Source organism: Staurois parvus, unplaced genomic scaffold (assembly GCF_062004578.1).
Source record: "Staurois parvus isolate SC_StPar_1 unplaced genomic scaffold, SC_StPar_1.0 ptg000387l, whole genome shotgun sequence".
In the NCBI taxonomy this organism is placed as follows: Eukaryota; Metazoa; Chordata; class Amphibia; order Anura; family Ranidae; genus Staurois; species Staurois parvus.
Genome location: NW_028318183.1, coordinates 8,113,803 through 8,134,178, shown reverse-complemented (window position 1 = coordinate 8,134,178; position 20,376 = coordinate 8,113,803). Strand labels below are relative to the sequence as shown.

At 39.6% G+C, this 20,376-nt stretch overlaps 1 protein-coding gene across 1 annotated transcript in view; it reads left to right on the top strand.

Moving 5' to 3' along the window:
- URAD (ureidoimidazoline (2-oxo-4-hydroxy-4-carboxy-5-) decarboxylase) overlaps positions 1 to 18,182 on the top strand; it is a 37,235-nt gene extending 19,053 nt beyond the window's left edge. Inside the window, exon 2 of the mRNA XM_089685772.1 lies at positions 17,009 to 18,182. Within this exon, the coding sequence (XP_089541898.1) occupies positions 17,009 to 17,361 (353 nt within the window). The 3' untranslated portion in view covers positions 17,362 to 18,182. The remainder of the gene's footprint in view (positions 1 to 17,008) is intronic.
- The last annotated feature ends 2,194 nt before the right edge of the window (positions 18,183 to 20,376 follow it).

The following is a 20,376-nucleotide window of genomic DNA, read 5'->3' as shown; positions in this document are numbered from 1 at the left end:
TTTATAGCTGCTGACTTAATTTTCGCACACCCTAGTGAAGTTCCTTTTTTGATGTTTATTTGAGTTTTTTTTTTACAAAGAGTTTATTGAGGTTTTAAAGCAATTCACTTTAACCGCTTCCCGTCCGCCCTATAGTAATACTGCTATAGGGCAGCACGGGTGCGCAAAATCACGTGTATATATACGTGAGTTTGCATTTCCGGGAAGGGGGCACGCGCAAGCCGCTATTTGTGGCCTCGGCTGTCAATCATCAAGGAGCATTACAAACAGAGAAAGAGAGCACTGTAAGTCCACAATACAGTTCTCTCCCCTGTCAGCTCCTATACATTGCTATGCATGGCTTTGCATAGCAGAGCCATGCAAAGCAATGTGCTTACAGTGAAGCGCACACACACACAGCACACAGTAAAACAGCACACAGCACATGGTTAACCCTTTGATGGCCCCAGATGTTAACCCCTTTCTGCCCAGTGCCATTAGTACAGTGTCAGTGCTTTTTAATAGCACTGATCACTGTATTGTTGTCATTGGGGATGTCAGTGACACCAAGTCAGTTCCCTCCAGTGTAAGAATGCCCACCGCAGTCCCGCTATAAGTCGCTGATTGCCGCCATTACTAGTAAAAATGGAAAAAAAAACCCAGTATATATACCGCCATTTGTAAACGCTATAACTTTCACGTAAACCAATTAATTTACATGTATTGGGATTTTTTTTAGCAAAGACATGTAGAAGAACACATTTTAGCCTAAATTTATGCTGAAATTTGATTTTTAAAATGTTTACTAGCAAAAAGTCAAAAAAATTGTTGCTTTTTTCTCAAAATTGTTGGTCTTTTTTTTATAGCGCAAAAAATAAAAAAGCACATGCAATCAAATGCCACCAAATGAAAGCTCAATTTGTGGGAAAAAAGGACGTAAATTTAATTTGGGTGCAGCGTTGCATGACCGCGTGATTGTCAGTTAAAGTAACACAGTGCCATGATGCAAAAAATGTCCTTTTCAGGAAGGGGGGTAAATCCTCTGGGGGGGCGAGTGATTAAAAAAGGAAAGCAAGCATCCGATAAATAGACAATAATATTTACCAGTTTCTCCACCATAGACTGCAACCTTGCTTCCCTTTGCTTGCATTTCCCCCAGTGTGCTGTGGTGTTACCTGCTGACCACTATGTCAGTATCGTTTCCAGGGCCACTATTAGAAATCATGGGGCCCTGTACAGCCTACCTGACAGGGCTAGAGAATGAACCCCACCCCCCCAGCCCACAGACAGCCAACGGAGAAGCAGGCGGTGGTGTGCACAGTCAGTGCACTGGGAAGACATTTTAGCATTTTATGCTTTTTAGCACTGCACTACTTTAACTGGTAATAGCACACGCGGTCATGCAACACTGTACCCAAAAGAAATGTATATAATTTTTTTTTCACAAAAATAGAGCTTTCTTTTGGTGGTAATTGATCACCACTGGGTTTTTAATTTTTTATTATATAAATATAAATATTATAAAATATATATATATTATATAAATGACAAGCGGGGGCGTGCATGTGCTCTGTACCCAGAAGAGGCCAGCAATGTACAGGTACTTTGCTGTGCCTGTAGGAGCTGGCCGTCCACAGAACAATGCGGGCAGGCAGTCCTGAAGAGGTTACGTCTTGTATAGATCACAGGAAGAGGTCAAATATGTGTATATAATGCACAAAATGCTGGTGTCAGGAACATGTACTGTACAATGTGCAAGAGTCAGTGGTGAGTGAAGCACATAGTTCGAGGGGGGGTCAGCAATGTTGAATGTACAGAGTGCAGGAGTCAGCAGTGTTTAAAGTACATAGTACAGGGTTCACAAGTGTGTAATGTACATAGTACAGGGGTTGGGAGTGGGTAATGTAAATAGTGCAGGGGTTAGGAGTGGGTAATATACAGCGTGCAGGGGTCAGGGTGGGTAATTTACATAATGTAGGGGTCAGGAGTGGGTAACATACAAAGTGCAAGGGTTGGGGTGGGTAAAGTGCATAGTTCAGGGGTCGGCAATGTTTAATGTAATATATAGTGAATCTGGATTTTACAAGCATGCAGACTATTCATTTATAAAAATAAAATTTTTATTGTCACATATTATATCACTTCCGGTAAAAATGACACAAACAAATGTTAAAATGATAAGTGATCATAGCAACAGCTTGGGTATAGTCTTCTCATATTCCGAGAATACTATTTTTGAGAAATCTTCTTCTTCAAGGAAACAGTGCAGGCAGGGTTCAGGCAGAGTCAAGAGCAGATCAGGTTGGCAGCAGAGTGTCAATACTGAAACAGGTAGCAGATGCACAGGAAAAGTAGTAGATCAAATGGCAATGATCCAGGCAACTAATGCACTTTCAATAGCATGCCTAGTGCATGTGCGCGCTTGTAGATGTGCATGCGCACCCACTTGCGTATGTGCATGCGCCCGCTCATTTGCTCATACATTATGGTCATGAGCAGAGTTCAAAGTAATGCTCCTGCGCACATGTATGCGCCTTTCCTGATAAATCCTGATCCCAAGAATTACTGTAAATTAAAGTTCTGGCCTTCCCCGGTGGATTGACATAGAAGAGGAGGCTGGAACTTTAATAAGTTACTCCGCCTGTGCCTAAAAAACAATAAATAGTCCTGTTCCTGTTCCTGGCCCCCTGCTGAATAAATGGGACCTGGGGGAAGTTTTTTGTAATTGCTACATTTATTTGCCATTATACCATTCAGTCTGTTCCTGACCTCTGCAAAGCTCTGATTGGTGGATTTCCAAGCATCATTTGCTCAGCAGCTGTGAATATGTGGGTTACTAAGGTTCTCTCGTAAGGGACAAATTGCTCATGAAGATTATTTTGATAAGGTTGTATACCTCTAATCCAAAGTCACTGAGCTGTTCATTTGAGTTTCTTTCAGCAATACATAAGTTACAGATGTTAGCAAATGACCTTTTCCTTCTTTTGAATGTTGCCAGGCATGAAAGTTTTAGCGAGTAGTCAGATGGAAGTTTTTATATATAACCATTAACTGGGAATACATAGATGTTCTATACAGTAACATATTTTTTTAAGGCACCACAGGTGACAACTCAATCAACATAAAATTAAATTTTACATAAGTTTACTGCACCTCTATATAAAATCAATATATGTTTACTGTATATAAAACTATAAAAATAAAAGTCCTATACAAGACCTTTTTACTTCATACTACCATGCCACTATGTCATTGTGTAACAGTGATGACAGGTGTGAACACATTGAACATAGCTTCATAGTTCAGAGACCACAAGGTGGCTAACTCAACGCATTTCACAACTAATGGCTGATTCCTCAGGAGTATATTGTGGAGAAAGGGAGAAGTCCATGGCAAACATACAATATAGATAGGATGAGCAATCACAATAAACATGATCAGGGGCAGACTGACCATTTGGAAACTCGGGCGCTGCCCGAGGGCCCGGGGTCAGTAGGGGGCCCCATGAGATGCCCCTGGTACCTTTTTGATAGGCTTTTTTGAGTGTGGGCCAGGACACATGATCCCCTATTGCCCGGAGGCCCCATGAGTTGTCAGTCCGCCCCTGAACATGATATAGATATGACATTGATATATCATAGACATGATATTCAAATATGTACAGTTCCATATAGACTGGAACTTTATAAGATATAGATTGTAAGCTCCAAAGAGCAGGGCCCTTGACCCCCTCGTGTATTGTATTGTTACTGCACTGTCTCATGTACTGTCCCCCACTATAATGTACAGCGCTGAGCAAACCTTTTAGCACTATAAAAATACTGTATAATAATAATAATAATATAGGCAAATGCTCTTAATAAAATCAGAAACATCTTACTACAACTTTGTTCAGAAAGCTGAATTGAGTGCGCACTCTCCACATTGTGGGCTCTGAACTGAAGAACCTATGTGTAATGTTTACACCTGTCTGACATAGTGATGTGGTAGCGTAGAGTGAAAAGTTCTTGTATAGGACTTTTATTTTTATGGATTTAAATACATTTTTAATAGTTTTAAATAGAGGTAAAAAGAACCTGTAAAATTTATTTTTATGTTGACTGAATTGTCTCCTGTGACAACCTTCCCCCCCTAGGAGATCATATGATGTCTTCGGGTTGATGTGGACATACCGGATTGAAGCCTGCACCTGCAGGCATCATCCCAGTCTCAAAATGTTCTGCTCATAATTCTCTGTTCAGCAGAAGTGATTTAACTGGCTGAACAGCCACTTGATCACTTGTGCGAGTGGCAAAATTGTGTACCCCCTTTCCCCCCCCACCACCTTTCCCGGAGTCTCCTGTCCGATCACAGAGCCCAGGACCACTCCAATTGGCTGTGATGGCAGCACTACGCTGACTCTGTTCCTCCATCTCTGTGACCCCGAAAACTGGAAGCGACAAGGATTTTGTCAGTTCCGGTTTCAACTCTTTGTTAAGCAGCTGATCAGACAGATCTGTGTCTGATCGGCTGCACTGGACGCCAGAGGAGGATCTGTCATGGCCCATACTTTCACAAGGAATGTTGTTCATTTCTTGTGAAAGCAATAAAGTTGATAAAAACAAATAAAGAGACAGTGTAAAAAAAAAAGTTTGAAATAAATAAATAATGAAAATAATTTTTAAAAATTTTACAGCGCCCCCTCCCCCCATGCTTACATGTAAATACGAATGCATACGTAAGTGCCACATGCAGGGGCGGACTGACCATTTGGAAACTCGGGCACTGCCCGAGGGCCCGGGGTCAGTAGGGGGCCCCATGAGATGCCCCTGGTACCTTTTTCATAGGCTTTTTTGAGTTTGGGCAAGGACACAGGGGCCCCATGATCCCCTATTGCCCAGGGGGCCCCATGAGTTGTCAGTCCGCCCCTGGCCACATGCATATGTAAACGGTGGTCACACCACACTTGTGAAGTATCGGCACGAATGTCAGAACGAGAGCAATCATTTTCGCTCCAGACCTTCTGTGTAACTCTAAACTGGTAATCTGTAAAGGCTTTTAAAGAGTCAACTATGAGGATTTTTTTGTTATCATAGTTTGGCCTGGTTCCACAGGTGTATGCAATTTCAAAGCATGACATGTTAGGTATCTGTTTACTCAACGTAACATTATCTTTTATATTTTGACAAAAAAAAATAGGCATTATATAGTGTTTGTGTAAAATAAAATTCATTAATGTGTATTTTTTCTAAAAACAAAATAGCATTTGAAAAAACGTGCAAATACCATGTGGCATAAAAAATTGCAAAACCCACCAAATGATTCTCTAAGGCCTCTGCTAAAAATTATAGATAATGTTTGGGGGTTTTAAGTAATTTTCTAGCAAAAAATACTGATTTTTACATGTAAGAGAGAAATTACAAAATTGGCTCAATAGGGAACTGGTTAAAAATCCATGTTACAGTTTGGAATATCTATCAATGTTTTGTACAATATGGAATGTGGCACCTTTCACCACAGCTGCATGCTGGAAAACCATAAACTGAGATGATAATAATTTTTTAATTTACTAGTTTGGCTGGTCATAGTATTATTATAACCTAAGCTCATCATACCTCTTACATGCATTATAAAACAAATGTCCAAAATGGCTGGGTGCGTATCCTCTTGTACACATTAACACTGAATTCTAAAATTGAAGCTCATGTTTGAATTTCTTCATTCATCCAAACTTCAGAGCTACAGTAAGTCCAAGAAGTGAGAAAATCTGAAATATTAATTGTGGCAGACATTGCAGCCCCCAGTCACTAAGTGCCCCATTTTTGCATCCATGCACACATAACCCATTCAGCTATGCAAATTCTTTTTTTGTCCCAATTGGGTGGCAATTTTGTGTCTCTGGGGCAGCCTGAGGGATTCCTGTCTGACTGGTCTTGGGAGAAACAGTGATCGGACAGGTTAAATACTGTCTGACACTGTATTTGTTGAAGCCATGTCTTCCCCTCCCATATCCCAAATAGGAACGATTATGCAACTTGATCATTGACTTTGGGTATGAAGATGCACCAGAAGACATCAGGAGATGACAGATTTTGCAAAAACATCTGATCATTCTGTATTGTCTGTAACCATCTTTGGTTGTTAACAAAGGAAACCATCCTATTTTCTCACCATTTTCTCCTCAGCAAATACTTTACAACCTTCTGCAGATAAATATTTATATTTTAACCATTAGCCGCCCGGCCTATAGCCGTTTGGCGGCTGCAAAAATGCATTAGCTTTCCGGGGTGTACGCCATTTGGCGTCCTCCCGCACATGCGCAGTTTGCGCGGTTGCAGAGCCGCGCAGCGGCGTGATCTATCACCGGCCGTGTACCTCAGACACGGCCGATGACAGATCTGAGTACCGGCCCCTGTTGCTGGTACCATGTGACCTACTGTGACCAATCACAGCAGGTCACATGACAGTTGTATACAATGGATGGCTTCATTCATGCCATCCATTGTATAGTAGTGTCTAGCTGTGAATGGTCACATGCACATGTCATGTGATTAGCTGTGGCCAAATCACAGCTAAGCACACAAAAAAAAAAAAAAAAACCTGAATGAATCGATGTCATTCAGGTAAATGCTTGCTTATAGCAAAGTAATTCTTTGCTATAAGCAAATTGTGTAAAAAAAAAAAAATACTGATCACTTCCCCAAAGTAGTACAATGTTACTATGGTAACATTGTACTACTTTGGTCATAGTAAAATATGAAAAAAAAAATCTTAAAAACAAAACAAAATGTAATAAAAAATAATTAAAAAAAAAAAAAATATATATATATATTTTTTTCATGCTATCACCAGTCAGTGTCCCTGTTCACCGCCATGCCAGTTATATGATGACGCTGTTGACCGCGCAATTGTCATTCAAAGTATGAGAGCGCTGAAACGTGAAAAATGGCCTGGGCAAGAAGGTGTAAAATTGCCCGGTGTTGAAATGGTTAATCAGTTATCTCCCGAGAAGACCTTGACTAAACCAACCTGACTCTAGGTCAACATCTCTTTCACTTTGTCTTGCCTGTCCATTCACTCCATCAATTGCAGGAAGGTGTTCCCAGCAGGTTGAATAACACAAATTAGGAATGCACAAAAGCAAAGACCTTGTTTCCAAAGAATCAGTCACAGATTAGGAAGAGGAGGAGCAGCAAGGAGGGCCAAGAATGAAGAGAAAGTACCTTGCCACACAAAAGAGGAGGAGAATTGAGGAGGATGAAAGGGGAGAAAGGCAAAGACAACATCCTGTAGGATAGGTTCTCTTCTTCTTCCATATTAATGACCCAAATGTACCAGAGAGTCTGGAATGTGCTGTCTGTAATTCATGAGTCCAGTCTTTTGGCTCCAGATGGTGGAATACAGAATCTCATGGAACACAAAGTGCAATATGCTCAGTTAACAAACCTTAAAATGCCCCACTTTCCAAAACACATTGTATATCATATAATAAAGTAAGACGTAATAATAAAAATGTGATCTTTTTCATATTAATAGTTTTAATTTTGTATTTTTTAAAATCTGTTATTGATCTTTTATGGCTGTTATTTATTACAACGGAATAGCATCAATTATATGTTTTGTACTGTAGTGATGGCCCGACAATCACACTTTGTTTTCTTAGATCTGGAAGTTCATATCAGTGAAAGGTGATTAGCACACTGGCTAAGTGGTTAGTACTTCTGCCTAGCAGCACTAGGCTCTTCGGTTCAAATCCCGACCACAGTACTACCTGCCTGGAGTTTGCATATTCTCCCTGTGCCTGCATGGTTTCCTCTGGGTACTCTGGTGTCCTCCCACACTCCAAAGACATGCTTGTAGGTTAATTGACTCCTGTCTAAATTGGCCCTAGTATGTGTGAATGTGAGTTAGGGACAGGGGTGGACTGACCATTTGGAAACTCGGGCATTGCCCGGGGTCAGTAGGGGGCCCCATGAGATGCCCCTGGTACCTTTTTCATAGGCTTTTTTGAGTTTGGGCAAGGACACAGGGGCTCCATGATCCCCTATTGCCCAGGGGCCCCGTGAGTTGTCAGTCCGCCCCTGGTTAGAGACTTCGATTGTAAGCTCCTTGGAGGCAGGGACTGATGTGAATGAAGAATATATATATATGTAAAGTGCTGCATAAATTGATGGTGTTTAAAATGAGTTAGCCATCACCCCTGGTACGGTTACCAAACAGGTGGATAAAGAAAATGTGTATAGTAAGACTATGCTTATACTGTCATCAGATCCTCTATATCCTTTTTTTAGGTTTTTTTTTCTAACAAAAAGAGCAGAAGAGATGGCTGGACAGTATGGAAATCTGTAGATCTCTTTGCACTGAGAAGTGAACAGCCCCTCATGAGTATAACAGAAAAAAGCAGTGCAAATAATACACATAGATGCACCTGCTCATTAGGTCACTAATGATATTATTTAAAAATATGGAAAGTTATACATTCTATAATTATATGTCAATTTGTCTGAAGTGTGTTTAAGCACAATAGAATGTACAGTTTAAAGTATAACAGCTGGAAAAATCAATATAGGAAAGTTGCTTTACAAGTAAATGGAATTTCCAGGTTTTGTTTTCTCAAATGCTAATTCATTTTTTAAAATAAATATCTGGTGACTCTGCCTTTTCCATGGGGGGAGTAAGCTCTTTCACCTGCAGTGAATTCAGGCATCATCCTCTGCGGTGGCACACTTTTTATGTTGAGGTGGGTTGTAAGTGCTGTTACCACTAATAAATCTCACCATTCCTGCCAATCTGAGCAGGACATGTATCCACCAGAACTGAGAAGAGGGCTCCAAGAGGGTGCTCTGCATCTTTCTGGTTTCAAATCACTCAGTCCCAGACCTGGAACAAGGCGTTGTGATGGAGTGTCAGAAAAGTGTCAGAATTTCCTATCCCTATGCTTGTTACCATTCATTGTCTCAAAGTATTGAAGCCAAAGCATCACATGACAGCCAGGGATCAAATTCTCAACAGGAGAGGTCAGCAATGGAAATCTACCTAATCCTTTCACAACAGTTGTCCCTGGACCATTCATTTAAAAAAATATCTTCCCTTATGATTATATGTGGATTGAATAAGTTTGATGCATGTTATTTATCTATACAAGCCTGCACTGTGTAGACATCCAAAAGCTCTGAGACTACTGCTGGATGTCACCATCTTGGATGGGATGTCAGCAGACTCAGAGCTGTTATTCAAGTGGCACTCTATAGTATTTCCCTCCATTCCTCCAACAGCAGCTACATAAAAGATTATGTAGGCAGGTGAAGGGAGGGATGGAGGAGCTGGGCCAGCACATAGAGTAATTAGACATTTCCAGAATGAAAGATAGTGCTGCTAAGAGGAAGGGGCTATACTAGGGAATTGACTCTTCTGGAGTAGTCATATTTTCTAGCAAGTGCAGAGCATATTATAAGTGAATAAAATAATTTATAGAAAGGAAAACACTGTAAATAAGAAATTTAAATACTTACCTTTTATGTGCCTTTTTTCTGCAATTCTTTTCAGCTCTTTGTGAAGTTTGTGACAAGGGCTCTTTAAAGCTGAACACCAGGGAAAGAAAAATGCTTCCTTGTAGTAGGATTTCGCCCACACAGTAAGGGGTAAATGCAGAGGTGGACTGACAACTCATGGGGCCCCCGGGCAATAGGGGATCATGGGGCCCCTGTGTCCTTGCCCAAACTCAAAAAAGCCTATGAAAAAGGTACCGGGGCATCTCATGGGGCCCCCTACTGACCCCAGGCCCTCGGGCAGTGCCTGAGTTTCAAATGGTCAGTCTGCCCCTGGGTAAATGCTCATTTAGGTGTAGGGGGGCTACAAAAAGCAGTTTTCATTTTTTTATTTAATAGCTTTGTGGAAAGAGCAATAATGCAGTGATTAGGTTAGTGTGATTTTTAGTTTTCTGTATGGGCAACTTTATCCACTTGCCCTCCTGAGGATTTACCCCCCCCCCCCTTCCTGGCCAGGCCATTTTTTACGTTACGGCGCTGCGTTATTTTAACTGACAATTGCGCGGTCATGCAAAGCTGCACCCAAGTGAAATTTATGTCCTTTTTTACCACAAATTGAGCTTTCTTTTGGTGATATTTGATCACCTGTGCGTTTTTAATTTTGCGCGCTATAAAAAAAAATGACTGCCAATTTTGAGAAAAAGCAATATTTTTGACTTTTTGCTATTAAACATGTCAAGTAAAAAAAATTAAAAAATCAAATTTCATCATAAATTTATGCCAAAATGTATTCTGCTACATGTCTTTGCTAAAAAAAAATCCCAATACGTGTAAATTAATTGGTTTACGTGAAAGTTATAGCATTTACAAACAGTGGTATATATACTGGGATTTTTTTTTAATATTTTATTTTTACTAGTAATTGCAGTGATCAGCGACTTATAGTGGGACTGCAGGACTGCGGCAGACACTCTGACACTGGGGGGAACTGTCTTGGTGTCACTGACATCCCCAGTGACAACAATACAGTGATCAGTGCTAAAAAGAAAAAAAAGCACTGACACTGTACTAATGGCACTGGGTAGGAAAGGGTTAACTTGAGGGGTGATCAAAGGGTTAACTGTGTGCTGAGAGTGTTTTACTAGGGGGCTGTGTCAGTGTGCTTCACTGTAATCACACTGCTTTGAATGGCTGTGCTGTGCGAGCCATCCAAAGCAGTGTGCCCGAGCTGACAGGGATGAGAACTGTAAACAAAACAGTTCTCCTCCCTGTCAGAGATCCTCAGAAATCACCCGATGCAGGCGAGTAATCACCGGCAAGGACCTGGTGATTGACAGCCATGGCCATGAATGGCGGCACGGGAATGCAAAATCACTTATATATATGTGATTTTGCTCACCTTTGCTGTCCTGTAGCAGTATTTCTGCTATAGGGCAGCGTATAAGCGGTTAAGCCAGTCATAGACAGGCATAGGTCTCAGATAAAATGTCAGAAGCTTAGGTACAAAGGGGAAAGCTTGACGTAAGAATCTAAAACAAATAATTTATCTATATTTACTTTAAATTACCCCTCAAATTCAACTTTTGTTCCTTTAAAATAAATGGTTGTAATGATATAATTATTCTACTAGATTATATACTAGTAGCTATTGTACAGATGAAAAACTAATAGATGTCTTTGTTAGGAAACCATTGAGATATTCACAAAGAGAATTTTAGGATTCAGATGACCTGGGTGTCGTTCCAGGAAGATGTATTGCACCTAAGGCTTTTGGATTAATCAAAGAATCCTAGGGAAGGTTAGCTATTGTATTAGTAATTTATGTCTAGAGCTGATCCACCTAGTGTGAGATTTGTATACTTCCACACTGGTCTCATTTAATAATTCTCATATAGAATGTATCCACAAATTCCAGTCAATCCATTGGCTGCCCCTTTTTTTAATATGTCTTCCTCCAAAGAGACACCAGTTAGGCTCAATGGACTTTTGGATTGATATTTACATTACATTACATTTACATTTACCAAGGGCAATGAGCATGTGGGCCTTTGGTTATTTTGATGGAAAGCCATATGAATGCCTATATGTAGTACCCAGAGAGGGGGGCTCAAATACAATGGCTCTCACATCACCAGCGTCTTCTAGGCACCAGGCTTTGCCAAATCTAATGGGTCTAAAAAATATACATTTGCAAGGTGGCATAATAATGTGAAGCAGGTTATTCAAGCAAGACATCCCAAATATATATAGCCCAAACATGTTTTGTATACATGAATAGACTAAACTATGTCCCAAATGCTGTACAGGTCTAACCAGAAGCTACAGGAAGCAATTATTTCAGGTTGTTCCCAAAAAAAGGAGGTCCTACTTGGTGCTAAACAATAGTGTCAATGTATTTTTTCTATCAATTCCCCTTTTTTTAAAATCAGCTGTATTTATGATTATGACCAAAAGATGAAATCACGCTTAAACAGATCCAAAAAAACTCATCAATAAAACTTAAAAAGTAATATACAGTATATAGACCTAATTTTTTGGTGCAGCGCAATCAAACCAAATGTGTGTAATATTTCAAGTAAAATTGACACCACAACCTGGTGCTGCAAATCTAATATTAACCAATACTAAAAAACACTAGCTGTGTATATGATAATTCAGTGCCATAATCATACTTCATCTGAGCAAAAATAACATAAATGTGCATGGAAATAATATAGATAAACTCATAAATAAGCACTTAATAAATACAACATAAATATACCACATACAAAAACATGTCCCACATACACCGTCATCCCCGTGGTGTATAGGCCTCAGGGGCGGACTGACCATTAGAGCACTCGGGCACTGCCCGAGGGCCCCGGGTCAGTAGGGGGCCCCATGAAATGCCCCTGGTATCTTTTATAGGCTTTTTTGGGTGTGGTTTCAGTGTGGGCAAGGACACAGGGGCTCCATGATCCCCTATTGCCCGGGGGCCCCATGAGTTGTCAGTCCACCCCTGATAGGCCCATATAAATAAATTTGTGCTCATAATTAATTCTTAAATATAAAAATCATATGCAATCCACACCACAAATATACAGTCTGTGTGTATGTACAAGAAATCTGTGCTGACAAAGTAAATACTTAACTGCTTATATATTCAGTCCACACAAATAAATATATTATCCACATGTGTGCAAAGATCTGTGTTGTTTCAGTCCTTATTCCCAATTGGTGTCACCGTTGTGTTAAATAAAATTGTGCTCCACCGTATGTGCAGATTGGCTGCTCACTTCAAATTGAGACCCATATTCACATAAAGGTCAAATGCGCTTTAAAAATATAACCCCACACTCTGGATATCATTCTCTTCCCACTTGTATGCCTCTTAATCGAGTAGTTATCAACCCTCCATATGGCTCAATAGGTGCTCTAACAGAGCAAACATATTCCACTCACATGTAAAATTACAAATTCTTTCTTATCTGCATTCCAAGCTGAGAAAAAATACCACCTTCTGGTCTCGGCCGTGACCGGAAGTGACATCACCTGACTCCATCCTCCGACGCGGTGCGTCACAGATCATGGGACTTCTTCAAGAATGTGATTGTTTTAATATACAGTATATATCTTCCTATAGCTTGTGTTTCATCTCTAGGTCTACATTGATCTAGAAGCTCTACTCACCAACTACTCAGGGGCGGACTGACAACTCATGGGGCCCCCAGGCAATAGGGGATCATGGGGACCCTGTGTCCTTGCCCAAACTCAAAAAAGCCTATGGAAAAGGTACCAGGTGCATCTCATGGGGCCCCCTACTGACCCTGGGCCCTCGGGCAGTGCCCAAGTTTCCAAATGGTCAGTCCACCCCTGCAAATACCATATCTTCCTCCCTGGTTACCAGAAATGGTCTAGTGTTTATCAAATTCTTTAGAACTCCATTTCCTAGGCCATGACAGACCAACCCTCCAAGTCTATAACTATACCCTCAAAACCAAATTTTTTCAGGAACGTGTGTACCGTTAATCCACAGCCTATCCGTATACACTCTCTTGGATGTCTAGAACAGATATGGTTCCGTATGCTGGCAAATGTTTTTACATTCTATATTGGATATGTTCTTTTTTCGAAATTTATATCTGAGTATGTGTGGGAAAGGATCTTATAGTAGAACAATGTGTGTAAAGGGCTGCTGGGTATATGAATATCAAAGAGTTACATGGAACATGAGGCAGCTCCAGGCACATTACAGTCCCGGCATCCTGTTTATCATGATCGCCCTGCAGTGTCTACAATCCTGAGCTTGTACAGTCAGCATGTAATGACAGAGAAACCTTCATTTCCATTTCCTCCTCACATCACCCTTCAATTAGTTATTTAGCAGTATTTTATGTTTGTGTGTTTTTCTTTGTATATAATTTTAATAATGTTAACCAATTAGCAACATAAAATTGTGAACAATCTTGCTGGATCACACGGTATACACATTGCTATATGCTAGCCATGCATTCTAAGGTAAGGTGACCTTTGGCTTAAACTGTCAGGCAGCCCAAATTGAGTTTTAACCCAACAGGCCACTTTATTTTACCTTCTTGATGACCCTAGAACCACCCCTAAACCTTGTGTATGTGTTACAGTTATTAAAAAACTGCCGTGTTTCAGTACAAAACTCTTGGTTTGTCTCCCTAGTTCTCTTTAAGTAGAACTAGAGAGACAAACCAAAAAGTTTAATTTCCTTAAAATGTTGGCAAAATTGGGAAATTTCAGCTGTATGTTGCCATATTGGGTTAATGTATTGGAGTCATTGGGGAAGGCGAAATTAGGGTGTTTTTTTAAAACAGAAACTAAGGTGTCCGTTTAGGACACAGAGAATAGCTGCGATTCAACAGATCTCAGCTATTCTCTGGTCATTCACAGTTTATGACACTCAGGAGATCATGTCAGCCCTTCTCTGGAGATCTGTGTTCTCCCTCCAGATTCTCCAGCCCAGAGCTGGAGAATCGGAGGGACCGAAAACTAAGCAGAGATAGTTTACCTCTGTTTAGTAAACTGATCTTTTACTGTAATCTGGAGAGATTATAGTAAAATGAGCCGTTTTTCAGAGTTTGTAGACCGTTCTCCAGCGTTTGGAGACCGTTCTCCCTTCGTTCGGAGAACTGCTTCATAAACTGCATTCACAGGAGAACTGTGTTCTCCGAGAATGCCGGAGAACTGAGCAGCGATCTATTACCGCTGGTTCACAAACGGACACCAATCTTCAAAAATGGAGTTTGTGCACACAGCTTACTGACAGCAGGAGAGAGCAGATAACCTCAACATTGTGTTGTTGCTCCAGTCACAGACAGGGCAGGTCAAAGCCATATTAAACTAATCTTGGGTTAGACTGGCTGAAGTATTTAAAGTGATGCTAAGGGGTGCATATGTCATGTATGCCATGATGAAGATACCCTGTGAAGGGTAACAGTCCCCAAACAAATGTAATGTTTGTGGAATATTATGTGACATAGGACATAGCTTTGAAGCTGGTGAAGGTGTACCAATGACACATATATATTTTGGTTAGGGAATAGGACAGCACATTCAGTCTTGTTACTGTGACATCTAAGCTATTCTCTATGATCCCAATGTCATATGGTGTTCCTGCTGGGTTCTTCTTCAGTCTTAAAAAGGGATCACTTTAATATAACTGAGTTTCACGTGGTGTACATGAGTACATCTTCCTAACATGCACAAATGAACATGATCCATAATTGATTAACCTATGTAGCACCATCAAATCCTGAAACTGCTTCAAAACCCAGGTGAGCTGACAGTTTAATGCCCTTACTACAATCATATAAGTATACACAGGGGTTAACATATAAGCTGTCTCTGAAACAGAAAACTAAAAAACACCAGTACTATTTCTCAAAGCCTCCAATCAGCTTCAGATTTGTCTATTTGATATTTGAATGTGATTGGTGATACACGAAACTAGTAAAAACAAGTAATAGGTTACACTGCACATCCTTTAGGAAGTATACCTATAGTGACCTAGAGAGGTGTTTTCTGGCTTCTCGTTGCATTTGCTGTCTGGATCCTTTTAATTTGGCCTATTTGTAAATATCATTTTTTATATGTTCTGCACATGGGAAAGTTGACAATTGCATTTTGGGCATGTCTGCCTTTTGTATTTGGTTTAAAGCTGACTATAGATAGCCAACACAAGTAGAGCTCTTTATTTTGAGTGTCAATGGTGATTACAGTGGCTAAGTGGTTAGCATTTCCCCATGGCAGTACTGGCGATGTTGGTTTGAATCCCAACCACAGCACCACCTGCCTGGAGTTTGCATGTTCTCCCTGTGCCTGTGTGGGTTTCCTCTGGGTACTTTAGTTTCCTCCCACAATCCAAAGACATGCTGGTAGGTTAACTGGCTCTAGTATGTATAAATTAGGGACTTCAGATTGTACGCCCCTTGAGGGTTAGGGACTGATGTGAATGTACAATATATATATATGTAAAAGTGCTGTGTAATTGACAGCGCTATATAAGTACTTATAATAAATAAATTACCAGCCATTGTTGAACCGTACTGTATTAGGCAGTCACTGGCATCATTTATAAAATCTCCCTGAGTGGATCCCTGTCCTTTTCTCAGAAGTAACAAGTGTGTGCCATTATCAGCATAACACAATGAGGTCCGCAGCTCTGATGATTAAAAAATTTATAGAAATCTATCTGTCAATTGAGATATCAAGCTTTCTATGGCTGGCATAAGTCCACTTTTTCCACTTATTGGGGTTGATTTAATAAAGGCAAATAGACGGTTCACTTTGTTGGGGAAGTTGCACATTGCAAGAGAATATTCCACAGAGTTTAGTGAATGAAGTCAAGCTCTGCTGACTTCCATCATCCAATCATGTTCAAGCAAAAATTAGTTTAGCAGTGAAATTTCACAACATTGACTAAGCTTTTGGGAAAATTCCCATGCAAAGTACAACTTTCCTTGCAATATCACTTGCAAAGTGGACAGCCTATGTCCTTTAGTAAATTAACCCATTGGGTTCTAATACATATATGGAGAGAGGAAAAAACATTTTGGAATAGAAATGTTGAGCTTTCCCATTAGACATCCAGCTTACAACCCACCCCCTCCGTGTGCTTGGACAGTGTTAAAAAACAACAGTCACCTTAGAAATTATTTCTCTGTATTTAACAATGGTTGCAGGACACTTCCACCAACCACCCCGGCATAAGAATAGACCAGCTCTGTAGGCTGGGACACATCAAAGACTTGCAGAGTTCAGCTTGAAAAGACTGGAAATATCCTAAAGTTCTTATCTTGTCCCTGCTTGAGGGAAGCCATAAATTCCACAAGCTTATTACATTATTCTCTTAGTTACCCAGTGTACTGACCAAATGTTTTTATTGCCATATAATCACAACCTTGCCAACAAAAGCCCTACTGGTAGCACTCAATAAAGTGTAACCTTTTTGTTGTTGTTTGCTATTGTGACACTATTTACTAAAAATCTCTCATCAGGTGAAAAGTTGCACCAGATTTTTCCATTTTTTCAATTATTTTTTTATTTTTATATAGGCAAAAAAGGTATCCTGAGATGTCATCCTGATTTGGCTGGGAGAGAATTAACAAGTGGATCATTAACAATAGAATCCCAGCAGGAGCAAAGACAAGCCGGTCTCACCACCCTTACAAGTGGAGAACGGGAAACACTTGGCCTCCTAAATTCTCAATACAAGACCAAGTTTGGATTTCCCTTTGTAATATGTGCTAAGATGTCAGATAAATATAAAATTATGGAGGCATTGCGCTCTCGCCTTCAAAATGATCCATCGCAAGAACTTCAAAAGGGCATTGAAGAAGTTAAAAAAATTTGTCATTTGAGGGTTCAAGAGTTGAGTAAAGGTGTTCTTCCACCTACAAAATTGTAATTTTGTTGTTTTATTTGATGTGTAATCAAATAGTATAAATTTTTTGGTAATCCATACTTAAATATAATACTTAGACATGACACTCATTAAAAAAAAAAAATTACACTGAAACATATGTTGAAACCTGGATGTGTTTTGTATATCAAAGCTGTTGTAGTCACTTGATGAGCCCTATCCCAACTTTTTATTGCCCTTTTCACGCATGCTGGGAATTGTAGTTTCACATAGGTTGTATCTTTCTCTCTCCGGTGTTAAATGCTGAGCTGGAGGTCGGGAAAAGCATTTATATATTTAAAGTATTGAAGGACAGTGATTTCTTTATAATGTATGTAATAATCCCCTGTTTAGCAGACCTCTAATGTTGGCCATTATTTAGATCCTGCCACACTTAAGTATAGAAGCTTCAACAGCTACTCCCATAATGAAAAAATGATATTATTTTCAACTCTGAAGTGAGGAACTGGAATGCTTACTTCATTTTTTACCAGGTTGCTAAGATCTGATGACCAGGGGTCTGTTGCACATTCCTAAATAGTGGACAAGTATGGTAAAATTGGTTCTGTATGTTTCCCTACCTATAGGTGAATAAGTGTTCCAAAATGTTTTAAGTAGATCTTATGGGAAAGTGCAGAACAGTGAGATGGGAATCCCTTCTCCAATTTAACATGCTCTTATGTGTAATTGCCTTGTCTTTGAATTTTAAAATTTAATCCTAAGCATATATAGTAGACTACTATATATCTGCAGTCTTCTCTGATTATGTCTGTATTTTCTGTATTTGTAGACAATAGCAATAAAACATATTAAAAAAGAAAAGAAAATGTATGGTATTTTTTTATTTATGGCAGATTGATGAGGAGCAGGTAAGGGTGTCTTCAGCACTCAGACATACAGAGAGTCTAAAGCTGGCTATACACTGATTGAAAATTTACCATTTCAGCAGGAATGTGTGGCCGTCTTTGCTTGACAGAATTTGACCATTTGATCGACCTTTGTCAAAGGGACATGTTGGAAAATTTTCCATTGATTGGTGGCTGCAGCCAATTTGCTGGGAGGGGGAATTCCTCCATCCACCTTGATGAAGTAATCTGTTAGTTTTTTTGTGTTTTTTTTTCATTCTGCCCACTGGCTGAATGAAAAAAAGAATAGTTTATGGTCTACGGTTTGAACAACGGAAATCAATAGATTCCCCCATCTATGCTAAACAGATAGCTGTAATGAATAAATCTTCCCTGCTGGCTATTGTATTCTGACTGTTGCTTCTCCTGTGGTTGTCAGAATACCTGAACAGTGCCTACATCTGATTGGCTGCAGTCAATGTTCAGCTAAGAATTTTATGCCCAGCAACATAACTTTTTACACTGAATTTTGTCAAGCCAGGTGGTGCCTACAGGGCCACCCGAGGTTTAATTTCAGCTGATTTTGCAGGAATAAGCTGAAATCAGAGCCATGCTGTATATGGCCAGCATAAGAAAGAAATTTGGATACTCACACGCTCTGATACAGTGCCTGGGATGTCATAATACTCAAAAATGAGTATCCAGGTAAATGGTCTACCACAAAAAGCATCTCTCTGGTAAGTCCCCTTGTGACTTGGGGAACCCTATGCACAGAGAAGGTAAGTATACAAATATGTTATTAAAAAAACAAAAGCATTATAATCATTTTAGCCTTTCTTACTATTTCCCAAAATAAATAAGAAATTGGGTCATTCAAATGTTGAACTCGACATACAGTATTTGAAAATTTACATTGATGAGTGCATTCTGGTGATAAACTGAGGATGATTGTTTATTGGTTGCTAAAAAAAACAGTACTTTGCATATTGCTTTTTTATAATTATATACCAGTAAGTCCCATGGTCATTTCAATGATAATATACATTTATTCTTCTTACCCAATTTTTATCTTCAATATTTCTTTCTGCGAGCTCTACAAATCTTGAGTTTTTTGGAGAACTTTTTGTCATCTGAAATATCACTATTCAAACAATTATAGGTTAATATAGAAAGAATATAACCAATGGAAAAAATAACCAGCTGTATATCTTACCAGCGGTGTGAGAGATTTCAGATGAAACACAGGAAACTTACTTAGAAGATACATATTTGTTTAGAGGGGACTGGACAACACCAGATGAATGGGCCAAGGCTAGACAAAGTTTGCAGTTTGGCCAGGATGTTTAAATACCTAAGTTAACCCTCTCCTGTGCATTTATATTGTTATCCTTGCTGCACCCTTTTATATTCCAGCTCAGCAAACGTGTTTACAACTGGTAAAAAAAAACCAGAGAAATAAAACCTGTAAATTCTTTACTGTAAAATCAGCAAATATATGTCACTGCATGAGCACCCTTTAGTGATGTAGTAAGGATCTCCAGCACCACAAGAAAAAATGTCCCTTGACATCTCAGACTGGACAGAAGAGTTTTGAAATCGAAGTATAACTAAAGGCCAAGCTTTGTTGTTTTTTTTTAAGGGAATTGAGAGGGATTGGAACCCCTGTCAGGTTTGTATCCCCATTGGGGAGATTCACCCTCTCACATCCTAATTTGACTATGGGACAGGAAGTGAAGGGAAATCTCCCCAATGGGACACAGATGGCTAAAAATTCTGGCATGGGTTATAATCCTCCTTACTCTATCCAAAAGGAAAAATGCCTTTTGTTCTACTTTCAAGTATGCACTTAATTCATTTTTAAAAACAATGTGTAGTTGGGGGGTGGGTTCAGGGAGAGAAGAGCTAGATTAATGGGCTGGAGATACAGTATGTTTTAAGGTAGTAATATTTTTGGATAAATGAACACTTTTAAGGATCAAACGTATAACCTTATATTTTAGCAACGTAGCTGTTTAATGGAGAGCTGATTTTTTTTTTATTATTTACGCATGTAGACAGAAATGTATTCTTCTCCATCTTTCTATATATTAGAAATAAATACTCATCTCTGTATTTTAAACTGGCCATACAGGGATCAAAATTCAACTGGTTCAGCAAGGACCAGCCAAATTGAATT